Genomic DNA, 14,360 nt, shown 5'->3' on the forward strand with positions numbered 1-14,360 from the left:
ATCAGGCTATTTTTTTCGCACTATTTTTTTCTGTTCATGTCGCCAACTCGCTAGAAGATTAAGCTATGGAGCTGTATTTCTGATTTCTTTTTGATTTTTCTGTTGTCTATTTGGTTACCTACCTACTATCTATCTTTGACAACAATCTTTTTGTCGCTGTCTACTTCTCTCTCTTTCCATCAGTTAGCTTGCTTTATTGTCTATTTTTCCACCCGCTAGCTTTTCCTCTATTTTTCTACATAGCTAGCTAGCTTGTAAGCATAAAGATTACTCACATTTAAAGCTATATCTCATTTTTTATTTCTTGCCTTAACAAGCTATCTTTGTAGCTGACTGTTTTTAGTGTCTGTTTGAGGTGGCGCATTTTTGACTTCTTTCATACCTATCTACCTTTGTGTCACTTATTATCGCGAGCTAGACAGCAAGCATACAGCCTTTTAGCCATCTCTCTGTTTGTCTATTTATCGAGCTATCTTTCGAGCTTGCTGGCCATAATCAGTGTTATAGACTTTTAAATTATCGACATAAGCTGTTTTTGCAAACTACACACTCAAACAGTACTGCATATTGCTCACTACTGGTAGAATGACGAGAAACGATGAATAAGCTAGCATCAATCTAGCGTTACTGTTGATACATAAATACAATTTAACAAGAAACCTTTTTTTAGAAAAACTTCATCAGTACAGTTATATTCATTCGTATGCCACTTAATTGGCTGGCTGCGAGCTCTGCAGTTGGATAGTCTCAGAGCCGCAATGCATTGTGGGACGCTGTAGTATGACCAGTGTGCTACCATTCAAAAATGTTGCCAATGCAGTATACAGTGGGTACGGAAAGTATTCAGACCCCTTTAAGTTTCTCACTCTTTGATCCATTGCAACCATTTGCAAAAATCCAAAAAGTTCATTTTATTTATTTACTCGCAGCACCCCATCTTGACAGAAAAAAACAGAAATGTAGACATTTTTAAATTAAATGTATTAAAAAAGAAAAACTGAAATATCACATGGTCACAAGTATTCAGACCCTTTGCTGTGACACTCCTTTCACTCATATGCCATCCTTTTATTCTGATCCTTCTTGGGATGGTTCTGCTCCTTCATCCAGCTGTGTTTAATTAAACTGCTTGGACTTGATGAGGAAAGGCACACACCTGTCTACATCAGACCTTACAGCTCACAGTGCATGTCAGAGCAAATGGGAATCCGAAGGATCTGCCCAAGGAGCTCAGAGACAGACGTGTGGCAAGGCTCAGATCTGGCCAAGGTTACAAAAGCATTTCTGCAGCACTCAAGGTTCCTTCGCTTTTGCAGCCAGCCTCAAGTGGACACAAGAGGAACTGCACCTTTTTGCCTTCTTCATTGGCCTCATTTTTCAACATCGGAGGCTGACGCATCTTCTGTCTATTTTGCCGTTTGTTGTGAATATTTGTGTTTATTCCCAGTTTGGGGTCAATATAGTACCTCTATGTATCGATATGTTTGTCTTTATGTAAATCCATGTCTTTCTCTCAGTCTGCCAGGTGGTGCAGCTGTCTCTGTAATCTGTCTGTTGCTATGAAGCCGTCTGACCTTCTGTCACTGATCTGTAGTCTGTTTGTCCACCTTCCTGCCCCCCTCTCTGTCTCTTTTCTTCTATCAATCCCCTCGGTTGTTAGTCAGTTTGTTAGTTACATACCTTTGCTGTCTGTCTCTGTCAGCGTGGGTTTAGTATGAAACACCGCGGTTGTCCAATAAAAGTGACCTATGGGGTCAGGAGCGATGCCTAATGATTTTCCTCTACCTGCCCGTGGTTTTAGAAGGCAAACCGCAGAGCTGTCGGACGCCCACACTTCTTGATTGCTCTGAGATTACTTTCCTCACAGCACAGACAGGCAATCACTCCTCCTCTCGCTCTCTTTCTCTCTCCCCCTACTGTCTGTTGCCTCATCTATCTGCATGACCCAAAACATTTAAACATGGAAACGCATTCTTTTGCATGCTGGTTCAAACGCTGCAGCAGAATCAGCTGCACCAAACCTTCTCACACTCACTGTGCTTAGCTTGAAACATTTTTTTTTTTTTTTTAATATCTTTATCTTTTGTTTCACTCCTGAAGAAGATGAGATGACTCAGTCCAATTAGGCGTTGTTTTCTTTCTCCTGCAGTAAAATAACAGATAAATCCCTCGGGGTGTTTTGAAGGCACTGTTCATACTGTGTAAGTGACAGTCTAATAAGACGGCTTTGTAAGATGAATTGCCCCCATCGTATAAATGGCCCACTTAATGCAGCTGGTGCGTTACGCCACTGCAAACAGGGTAAGGGGGGGGGGGGGAAACTGCTTACAACAAATATAGGGTGCACATTGCAGAGCTGCTCGGTTTCATTACAGAGGAAGAAGGACAGATAGATGGGATTTTGTGAAATGCTAGTGTCCTAAAAATGTTTTGGTTGCACAGTTTGTACGGCTGCGAAATACTTCTGTCTGGTTGTTTTTCGGTATTTTCAGACAGGAATTGGCCCTTTCTCGCTGAAGCCCGGATGAGTGTGAAACAGAGGCGGGGAAATTGCCCTCTGAGGGACGCCAACATAAAAATGAAAGATACGGATGTCGAACAGGATAGGTCAACGAGAGGAATTGACTTATCAGGGTGATGTCACCTTGAAACAAAAAAAAAAAACCATTCAGACGTTTGTTTTACCAAAAAAAGTACACACAATCTGTTCAGGTAGGAATCGCTGTTCTCTCAATAGAGAGGTGGAGCTGAGCAACGTAAGCTTTGACTAATATACTCACTGTGGACAAGTACCTCATGTAACCCCACTGGAAAAACACTGACGTATCCCTTTAAAGAAGAAATCAACATGCTCACCATATAATCAGTCCTCACTGTTTCATCATCATTACGATTACTAATGTTAATATTAGACTCCCTCCGTCCCCTCACGACCCCAACACATGGCTGTTCAACATGACACTGGTTCTCTTAAAAAGGCACTTTGTCCTCTCCGCTGTGACTCTGCTATATGTGTGGCGATCATTCACCACCCGTTCGGAGTAAACCGACGTGTTCTTAAATTCTACTTACCAATTTTTACCAATTGGATTCTGGGATCCAGCCCTCCAATAAAGATCTCCACAACCTTGTTTTTTGCTCTTATGCCCTTTTATGGGCATTAGTGGGCGGTTACCTATGCTAAATGGGAACAACAGATTTTTAATTTACAAACAAAAGATAAGAGCACAGCAGGGTTGGATCTATATATACAGTATACATATAAGATTGATAAGCAGGATTGAAAAAAATATAGATTAAAAAAAAATAAACTCAATAAGATGTCGAAGAGCCTCTTATACCTTTCTGATATGATTTTACAATACTTTTAAGAATGACTTTTTTTATCATGTCAGACAAGATTTTGCTGGTGAAACAGGATTCTTGTCTGACTTCAAAGCATGATGGGAGGGACGTCTTTCTTCCAGTGTGCTCCTCTGCCACCCAGCCTCCTTAAACGCATCAGTACGAAAGCCGTTTCTGACCCACAACCAGAAGAGACCTGCTGCAGGGTCACGGCCTGCACTTGTTAGATGGAAACACTCTTGTCACAGACATCAGCCTCTGTCAGTATTTTCTCCCATTAACAAGCTGGAAACGAAGCACACACACACACACACACAAGCATTCTCAGGAACACGCACACACAAAGACGAGGCAGACAACTGGCCACGCGGAGTGATTTAAGGCGAGTATTATCAGAGTGTTATAGGTCAGTGTCTAAATGAAGCGTGGTCGAGCAGCGGCGGTCTCATTTCCACCGGCTGACCTTTTCTTGCTGGATGCTGGCAGGATGAGCGAGCTACATTCCCGACATTAATGACCTGCTCCATCTCTTCTTATCCTCTGTTTCTCTCCATCGGCGATTGTCATTTTATCCCCCGTGCCTCTTTCTTCTCCTCTACCTCATTTTCTTCTCGTTGTTCTGCAAATTCTCGAGTAAAATTGTAGTTTTTTTTTTTTTTTTTCTCTGCGCTCTCCATGAACATGAAAGGAATATTCAGTCTGAGGGGAAATATTCTTATTCCTGTTAGATGAGCTGAATATCAATCCCGTGTTTGAATTCCTGTGACTACGGAGCGAGACTGCGAATGTTATTAAGACATGATTAAGATGCATTTTCCCCGGTAGACTGAAATAATATTCATAAAGACATTGTGTTACGAGCAGATCATGACACAGTTAATAGCCGTGTCACATTAGCATCTAAAACAACAACATTTCGTATGAGATCAGTTCACCTCAGTGGAATCAGCGTAATTGATGGATTGAACTTTGGTGAACTTGGATAAACAAAACCAAGCTGTCATAAAAAAAAGAAATAAAAAAAAAATCAAAACAGAAAAACCTATCATGGCTTATTAGCTGTGAAGCACAATCCAATTCTTTCCGACTCCTGTCAAGAGTGTAAAACTCCAGAGAAGAGCTGTTTGCAGGAAGTTATGTAACTCGAGTTGATGGAACAAACATCGCTTTTTGAATACATTGTTAAGGTTTTTGCCCTGTAAGCTACAGTACCGCACTAATTAGCCTTTTAAAACTGCAGCAATCTCACTAGCAGTCAGGAAAACTGCTTGTTTTTCCCAACTTTAAGACGATGCATTTCTCCGTTGCCTTACTAGTTTTTAGATGGTCGATTTAGCTGAAGAGGCGGGGTATCTTCTCATACTTTACTTGAGCATTTAATGTAGAATATAATTGCTTTAAAAATGTCCAACTTCCAGAGGTCCTGTCCCTCCCGGGCAGTGATTTAGGCAGAAATGGGAAAACAGGGGGTGCAAAAAAAAATACAGGGGGTGCAAATTTTTTTCAGTGTCACTAACGGCGGCGCGGCACGCCGGAGCGGAGGTTATGTGCTCCCTAACACACTGGTTTTGAATAAGTCTCTAAATGGTGCATTCTGTTCAATAAGATGCATTGTTACACATTTTAGTTTTCCCAAGCTTGATAATGTTGATTTACTGTACAGCCCCTGCCCTGACACACCCCTTTGTCATTTGACTGCAACTCACTTGGTTCATGTTGTCTAACCCCTTTGTTGGCCCACTGCTTCTCTCTGCACTTTCTTTAAAAAACAAACAAACACATAAATTCATAATATTACATGTGTCATCCAGTAATAATAGATCCCTAGACCTTGATAAGTCAATCATCTGTCAGCATTTTCGAATGTGGCGCTGACCCGAAAAGGTGGAGCTAAACCCTGCAGTCCGTTGATTGGTTGAAAAAATCGTCACTTCCCGTGTTACGTCGGTAAACAAAACTCCGCCGTGTTTAAACCATTGAGTGTAACACAGCTGATTGTTGACGTCTGTATTTCTCCTCGCCGCACACAGCCTTCTCTGAAACAAAGCTTGATTGAGTTCTTGTAATAAAGAGTCACATGTCAGTGACAGAGAAGATGAACTGCTGGATGTCTTCCAGCGTTGGTTTTGTTTATGTTGCGTTTTTCTCCTTTGTTGAATTCATTAGTTAGCGGTTAGCTGTTAGCGGTTAGCTGCTATCATATGACGCTATTTACATAGCGGCTATCGTCATCCGGCTGACACGCCGTCTACCAAATAGGGCACAGGTGGCTGTAGAAACGTAAACAGGATCAGGTTTAAGCTTTTCAGTACCGGTATTCGGCAAACATATTCTTTGCCAGAATTAGAATGTAGCCTAATCAGATATTTAGCGCACCCGTGTAGTAAGCACGTCTATTAAATGTAGATATTTGCACGGCCTAGGTCAAGCCGTGCAATAATTTCAAGGCCGTGTTTTTTTTAAATAGGCCGTGCAAAAAGCGGTTTCGCGGTAGGCTACCTAAATCTATGCTCCCGGGCCAATAGTTTGTCCTGCAGGGGGCGCTCAGACAGGTAGGGGGTAGCCAGGTTTTGTAAGTTCCGGATGTGTGGAAGTTTCTCGAGTGAATTCGATGGTGATCCAGAGAGGAGACTGTTGAATGAATGCGCGGGTGAGCGTCTGAGCAGCTGAATATGAGAGGCATGGGCGGAGGCAGGCCATGTTTCGGAGATGGAAAAAGTCAAGTCTTTACTCATAGACTCTATTTAGAAGCACATTTATTAAAAAGAAGACTCGCCTTATTGTTTAATGTTGGAAAAAAAGGGTTAAATCCACCAACATTCTCATGTAGTTATGATGCCTGCTTTAGCTTTAAGCCACACATGCTGCAGATGTTAGTCCTTTTTACAGGAGAGCAGTCAGGTGGGAAGAATTCACTCGAACTTTTTGTTCACAATTAATATAACAGAAAACTTATGTGTGGACAAATATCAAGCTGCAGTGGAAAGCGATTTTAAAAGTATGACTTGTTGGCTCCAGGTGCTTTTATAAGATAAGGCAGCCGAAGAAGAGAGAATATAACATGCAGCAAAGAAGGGCCGAGGACGGATAGAAACTACAGCTTCTGTACATGGGGCATGTGACATACCCGCTCGGCCATCTGGCACCCCACCCAATGGAGAAAAAAAAATCACCATCGAACCTATCAATCACTTTTGATTTTGTGATGGGTTTGAAATTGCCACAAAAAACTTCTTACACAAATTCTAAATTTGCTTATAAGCATAATTGAAGATATTTGCTATTTTCATACTTTATTTTTATATTTCAAGGTGAGAAATTCACGTTTGACAGTTCTGGAAAATTCCACCTCTTTTTTTAATTTCAAAGATTCTGCTGCAAACCAATCTGTGGTGTCTTTATAGACATATGAAAAACGACAACGACATGAAGTGTTGGCTTGTTTTTATTTGTGGCGACGCAAGAAAACACTGACTTTCACTTTCATTCACAAGAAAATATCAAAGATAATTCTATGAAAGATTCTGTAACCAAGTCTTGAAAGTAATAATCCTCCGTACGTGGATGATTTTCAAATATGTAGAGTTCATGAATCAACATAAAAATGACAAATCTCACATCTTCTCAATAACCTGCTCTGTATAATGAGGCTCAAATGTCGCTCGAGTGGAATGTCTCCGCCAGTGTTTTGCATCACCGGAGGAGCAAAACAGCGCTACAAATAAAGCTGCGAAAGCCAATAACGAGTCAATAATGTACACTGAGTGAGATATCAGCCAGCCTCTTCCTCTCTCCCTGCAGACCGGAGAGCAGCAGATGCAAATGACGACGACGATGATGATGAGGGCAATGATGGAGACGACATCAGCGCCGCCCATCCCGTTTACCCGAGCCTGCGGTTCTGCCCCAGCCAGTACACAGACCGGATATATCTGTACTCAAAGGTACGCCGCCCGTGTGAGCGCATATTGGATCATTCTTAGATTCGGCTCAATCTGCCAGGGAAAAGCGTTTTCTAATAAAAAAAATTTCCCCCTCTCTCAGGGTTTTGAAAGCATTTCGGTAAATGCCTTTTAGTGTGGGGAAGTTTTTCATCTTCTGCGTTGTAAAAAAAAAAAGTTTAACGCTCGTCGTAGAGAAAACATTCGAAGATGATCCTTGCCCAAACAAGTCGACTATGGACCGTCGACAAACATTCCTACACAAACATAACAGTTAAAACTGATTCACACAGGTCACCTAATCTGACACAGATCCACCGAAGTCAATTTACCGATTGCTGAAATAGTTTCAGATCCAAAGCTTCAGCTGTTTTTTTAATCATTCCAATCAGAAAAAAAGTTGGACCAGTTAATCTTGATGTACATGACTTCCTTCGTTAGTGTCAAACATCGGCTGAGTGACATGTTAGTGTACCATGGGCTCATATTTCACACACTTGTTCCTGCATCTTCCTCATAATAGGGTCATTTAATTAAGTGTTTGAAAACAGCAGCTCTTCTCGATTTTTTTTTTTTAATTTGAGTTCTCTCTGCAACACAGAAAGGTCATTGAGAGTTTTTATCTCCACTTGATGTTGTGTTCCTCGCCACCTGTCTTGTCTCGTTCAACTGAACGGGGGGTGGAAAGTGTGTGTGTGTGTGGGGGGGGGGTTAATTAATTCTTTTTTTCTCTTAACTGGAAGTCTAAACAAGATCAAGACGTCTTTGTCGAGATGAAGCTGCAAACAATTCATGGAACAAATGAAGAGTCCTGCAGCTTGTTCACGTGGAGCCAATTAGCAGACGCAAGAGACGTGAAGAGGCAGTCGCAGCCGGCATTAAGAGAGACAAAGACGAAGACAGAAGCGTTTTCTGGACTAATCATGATTGAAAGGGATACAAACGACTCCAGTCTCAGTTTCAAGACGACGTACTCTAACGGTGATTCAATTAGACGTGCTATAATGCGTCATTCTGGATTTAGCAGAATCGAAAGGCGAACAAAAAAACCCGAGTGAGTCTCAACGCCGACCCTGATTCTTTCTCATCCCGTAGAAAGACAAAAGAGCTTGGAAGACTCCTCGTTTTCTTCCCCCTTCCTCTGCGATTGATCGAAGCTGCTTGGGGAAAAAGAAAAGCTCTTCAGATCCATTCGTACTCTTTCGGTTCAACAGAAATGAAAGGTTTGGGAATTGCCGCTACCATTCTACACGTGTCCAGCGATGTTCAAATCCTTCCAACTTTTCACCGGCGATAAAGAACACGACCAACGACCGACGACCAGATGAAGCAGCAAGAGAAAACAAGACACACAAAACCTGATGCACATCTCCTACGACTTTTTCCGCTGAATAATGGCCGCTAGGACGGAGCTGGAGCCTGGAAGTCTTCGTCCACATTACACTGTTATCAACTCCTGTAAAGCTCACATAAAGCTTAAAGTACCTATGCCTCCTAACTATAAAAGCTACCTCTGTTATGATATGATTGGAACTAACTCACGTCATGCAAGTTTGTTAAACGGGGATTTGAATCCCTTTCCGACTATCGCGGTTCTCCTGAAAAGAAGCGACTTGGAACCGATTTATCCGCCCAGATTATTTTGTCGATCCCATGTTCGCTTTCACAATCTGCATCCCGGTTAATATCAAACATGTTCGACGTTTCGGATTTCAAATCTTGATGATTATGTCGCAGTTACGGCGGAAGTTGACTGTGAAGACAAAACTGGACGGGTGGTCTGGACACCGAAATATTTCAGATCTCTGCTTCCTCTCATTTTCCCATATTTGGTCAAACAGTAAAATAAAGAGTCGCTTGGTTTGCACAAAACATAAGTCAATGGAACATCTTGTTGCTCTTTTAAAACAGTGATGAACAACAACACTGCCTGCAGAGCCGGAGCGCTCAGGTGGAGGAGGGAGCGTTAGATCAGTCATACATTAACTCCATATCCTCGAACAAGCTGACCCAGACATTGAAAACAAGCAACGAAGCATGTTGCATCTTCAATAAAACTGTAAGGCCGTCGCTCCTCAGGCGGATTTAGCGTTTAAACTTGAAGTATTTCAGTCAGAAAATCAAGTCAAATTGTCTCCGAGCGGGATTTGTCATTGAACTTTGTGTTTCCTCCCGACTGAGATAAAGCAGCGTTGAAGCACAGTCTGACTCTGATTACACTCCTGTGCATTCATAGCACTCCTCTTGAGGGCCACTTGCCAACAGACCTCCGTATTGATCAGATCGTGACACTCGACGGCCTTTTGTTTCATTCATGAGGGATCAGATTCCCTCCCAGATAACGCAGATAAGAGACAAGAGGGTTTTACACAGAGGGGTCCGAAGCGCTGAACTGAATCACCAATGGAATATTACCCTGACGGCAACAGACAAGTGTCGCGTCCGCGTGGCTGAGACGATAAGCCGTGGAGATAAATGTCCCCCGCTGTAGTTTAAATGATAAACTGTAGGAATTTGGCTTGAACACTGTCACATCGGGATAATCCTGGACCAGGCGTAGAATTCACACAAGTGGGGGGGGCCTTCTCCGTGCACAATCAGGGGTAGATTTGTCGCCGGGGTTTAAATGAGAAATATTGAGAGTATTAGAAATGTTATGTCCTTTTTCTACACTTCACTGTTCCTGCTCTACGGTGGGTGGCTGGTTGTTCTTTCATGACAGCTTCAGGGGTTCGGCCACGTCTGCATGAACGTGTCCATCGGGAGACGTGCCAAATCAAACAGTGTGATATCTGCCATGGTGGTTGTTGTCCATCTACTGTGGCATTGCAAATAACTGGACGCTAAATGCTCCGGTGCCAAACGTCTCTGTTTTAAGAGGAACTGCACACAGCCAGTTTGCGCCACGACGGAGAAGTCAAATAGTGGACAGTCTCACCTCACAACACTCCTCGGTCGCTTGTTGGTTATGCTACCATATGAAAGGTTTACTGTGACGATCACACGGTGATAAATAAAAAGGAAGAAAGAGCGAGAACTTTCTGAGATATTTCACCTGAATAGATATTGGCCTCCTACCATGGCAAACATTGTTTAAAGCTGAAACCTAACTTTAAAGAGGCATACAAGGTTTCAACGTTTTTTTAAATTAACTCGAAAAAGTCTTTTATTGAGGATTTTTATTGGTTTTAACTAATGAAAATATTCCATCCCATATGTGACAATATGTTAAGATAGCAAACCATACCATACCCTAAACCCCATACAATATGAGATGATACCAAACCCTATACACCACAATACAATACCATTACAGTACGTTACCATATCCTACAATGCCATACCATACACTACAATACAGTACCATTAACTGCACATCAATACCATACCATGCACTACCAGTCTGTCCTTTCCATCTCGCCATTTTGGCTAAAGTGGCTCAGGCTAATGAAATCACATCAAATATTTTCGCTGATTTCAATGTAAGCCAACGTTTTTGGTCATATTTTCCTGACATTTGGCACAACCACCGTCTTGTGAGTGAGGTCAACAATAAGTGTGGGTGGCTTCCCATTCATCAAATGGACAGACGTTAGTGCTAGTGAAGTAGTAATAACTGGGACATTGTGCTTTATTGGAGATATTTACAATGATTGTGCAGTTACCTCCAAGCTGCAGCAGTATGATTACCCATAATCACAGTGAGCTGCAAGATACAGCTCCTTCTTTTTTTTACACTTCTATGTCCCTCATTATTTTTTGCTACTCATGCATGCCTACTGTCACATGAGAAGCATTAGCTTCAAGTGGTGTACATATATTGCAATAAAAGAGGGAAAACAACAGAGATCATTAACAAGCTCCTTGGTTACCACAAAAAATCCCCATGGCAACCAATAAAGATGAAACGTATAACCAGACTACAGGAGAAAGGTGTAATTAGGCTGAAGTTCTGAAAGTTAGTCATTAAAAATCTGATTGCAAGGCTAAAGTACCTGTAGTTTAATACACTGTGCTGCAGCACACAATGGAACTAATTGCACATAAATGCTATTAAACTAGCTGCTAATTATAGACAGTTTTGGGTGCTGCAGCTTTTTTATTGTCATACTGTACATGTTCCATACAGACCACATGGTTCCATCCTTCATCTACAACAAAGAGGTTTATTACAACAATGACAAGTGCTACTACAAACCCATTATTATATTACCATAAATTAGCATACATAACCCATTGCACCATGTGTTCTGTCGGTACGAATTACATGTAAAATCCACGGCTTCCAAAACACGTTCGATAATAGTGACAGCATCTTGTTATCTGTCTTTGACACAAATGTCATTTTATTATGCATATGCACCAGATCCACGCTCAAAACAATAGACATAGTTTCGTCTCTACTTCGTGCTTTGTGCTACATGCTGGAGTCTTCATGAAGCTCGAAAAGATGCTTTATGTTTAACATTTACGTTTAGTAATGAAGCTTTACTGGCCAGGTATGCTTCACGTTTAACTTTAGTAAAACTGTGCTCTCATTGTACAAAGGTGTAAATATCAACGATAAACACAAAAATGAACAAATTAGCAAAGACTAATATGTACAAGACTAAATCAGATAATGGTGTTGTGCGAAAGATGCTAGGTAGTTTTTATATTAAAGAGTGTGCGTAGATGATCATTTAAATAAAGTAATCTATACGTATATGTTCATTCACAGTGACAGTTCAGTTCCAGCTGCAGCTCTGACACTGACTGTTTACTGGGGGAAGAGACTGTTCTTATGACGGCTTGTTTTGGCATTCAGCCATCTGTAACGAAGGGTGGAGTTTAAAAAGTTTGTGCCCGGGGTGGGAGGAGCCTGCAGTGACGTTTCCTGACCCTGGACCGGTGTAAGTCCTGGATGGGGGGGGGGCAAGTTGACACTGTGTCCATTGCAGTCTGTGTCAGTCCAGTTGTGTCAGACAGTGATGGTTGAACTTCCTGAACAGACGCAGGAAGTACATCCTCTGCTGCGCCTTTTACCTGATTGTGTCTCTGTGGGAGGTATAATGCCAACATATCAAAAAAATTAGCCATAATTCAGAAAGCTTGAAAACGTTATTCTTATATTCATTCATCTACATTTGTGAAAGAATTGTTTGGCGATAATGAGGGAACTTGACATCAGCTAATCTGGTTGCTAGGCGATAGGGGTGGAGCTTAAAAACAACAGGGTGAGGGCTGATGATGCTAACTGAGCACCTTACACGTGCAGCTGAGGCGGGCTCCTTTGCATGCTGCGTCCTTTAAAATGATGCTACCAACGACTCCAAACACAGCACATGATTGGCTATCAGCTCGGTAAGGGGCAGGACTTAAATTTACACCAATGTTTTGGTCTGCGTTGCTACCGGCTGACACTTTTTCAGACACGTGTTTGTCCGCAATTCCTGCAAATTCCTGTAATGTGATGCCACCCGATCGAAAGAATGTGTCCCTTTTTTTTGTTTGTCACATTTTCTATTTTATCCATGGCCCTTATTGCACTGTCAAATCAAGCTATCAGAAATCTGATTTCCCCCCACAAAAACCATCAAGTATTCTCCACTCGTTTGCCCTCATCCTGTGAGTTCACAGTATCAAGGCAGAACCTTCCAATATCTGAGAAAGTAATATAAGCCTTACAAGGAATTCTTCTGTTGCAAAAAAAAAAAAGAGGAAACAGAGAGACGCCAACCTTCTCCGACACATAAAGGTAACATTCATTTGATAGCATCAGTGAGGCTTGTTTGCCATCCAGCCCTCCTGTCTTCGTTACATAACAATATTAACCTGACATTTATTCTCGTCAGGGAAAGCGAAACAATAACTGGGCTGCGTCGTCATTCACTTGGAAGTAAACTGAGCGAGTAAACTGAGCGTGGTTGAATTTGTTTGCTTTGGTTACACCAGTGACTCAGCAGCAAATCCCACGTCTCACCAACTGTTTGGGCAGGGAAAACACGAGGAGCCAGTCAGGAGCCTCCGAAGAACCATGAAGGGACTGTTGTGTAGTGTTGTGCTGCCACTGTGCTCCCCAGTGAGCTCCATTTACTGCTTCAAAGAGCCACTGAGTGTGTTTATAAATCTCTCTCCTTCTGCCTTGTGAGAGACGGTCAAAAAAAAAAAAATTCTCCATTTCTCTTCCGCCACCTTTAGAAAGCCTCCCGACGAAAACCCGAACGTGTCTTTTAAATCTTTTAAAGAGCAGATATTTGACCTATTATCGTTGCGTCTTCCTCAATTACACTGTGCGATCTCTTCTCCCCGTGTGATGATCTGTGAACTCCTAGAACAACTCTTAAAGTCATTAACCTCACGGGTCGTTTTTCTGACATTGTCTTGGGTATAAATGTGCATTTCAAGACAATCAAGAAGACAATGTGGGTTGTTGTGTTTTTTTTCCCCCCTCTGTGGAATAATCTAGAAACGGTCCCTTAGGAAAAAAATTCTGAGAACATATTAGCCGTACGTCACTCAGTGGGCGGAGCCTTAATGACTTTGGCTTCACTTTCTGGGAGCCGTTTTGCTGTCCATCTTTTTTTGCACAGTCTTTGACTCCATGTTTGAACATGTTGCGACATCCGGAACGCTCCGGAAAAGAGTGATGAGTTGTATCAGTAACTGCAGCCGTAGTCTTACCTCTCTCCCTGTCTCCTCATCTGTTAGGACGCCACGCCGCTGAACTTGAGCTTCGTCCCTCTGGACGTCAAACTAAACAACTGGGACGACCTGCCGGAGGCCTTCAGCCAGCGCCGGGAAAATCGAATCCAGGTCTGCCCTTCCCGCGAGGCTGTGTGTGTGTGTGTGTCTCCTGCATGGGCTTTGATATCTGGGAATATGTGTGTGTGTGTGCACACATGTGGATGGGAGTGCTTCCACCAGGGAGACGTACCCACCTAATGATTCATTATTGCAACAAAAAAAAACAGCTTAAAGGGGAATTCCACTGGAGCTATTTTAGCTCGTAAAATGTGCCAATATCTCCTCTTTTGATTGATAAGATTCAACCATATGGCTTTGCATGATTTCAAAGATGACTCCAACATGTAC

The 14,360-nt window shown here is 42.2% G+C and overlaps 1 protein-coding gene across 5 annotated transcripts in view; it reads left to right on the forward strand.

Annotated features, from left to right (window-relative positions):
* The window catches only part of zranb3 (zinc finger, RAN-binding domain containing 3), a 96,971-nt gene that overhangs the window by 46,142 nt on the left and 36,469 nt on the right, over positions 1 to 14,360 (forward strand). For all 5 annotated transcript variants that reach the window (XR_013778259.1, XR_013778260.1, XR_013778261.1 and 2 more), the window contains exons 15-16: positions 7,147 to 7,289; positions 13,977 to 14,081. Coding sequence is in view for 1 of the 5 variants with exons in the window: in XM_079336106.1 (XP_079192232.1) it covers positions 7,147 to 7,289; positions 13,977 to 14,081 (248 nt within the window). In the remaining 4 variants the exon portion in view is untranslated. The remainder of the gene's footprint in view (positions 1 to 7,146; positions 7,290 to 13,976; positions 14,082 to 14,360) is intronic.

The sequence above is a fragment of the Symphodus melops genome (genome assembly GCF_947650265.1).
Source record: "Symphodus melops genome assembly, chromosome: 23".
Taxonomy (NCBI): Eukaryota; Metazoa; Chordata; class Actinopteri; order Labriformes; family Labridae; genus Symphodus; species Symphodus melops.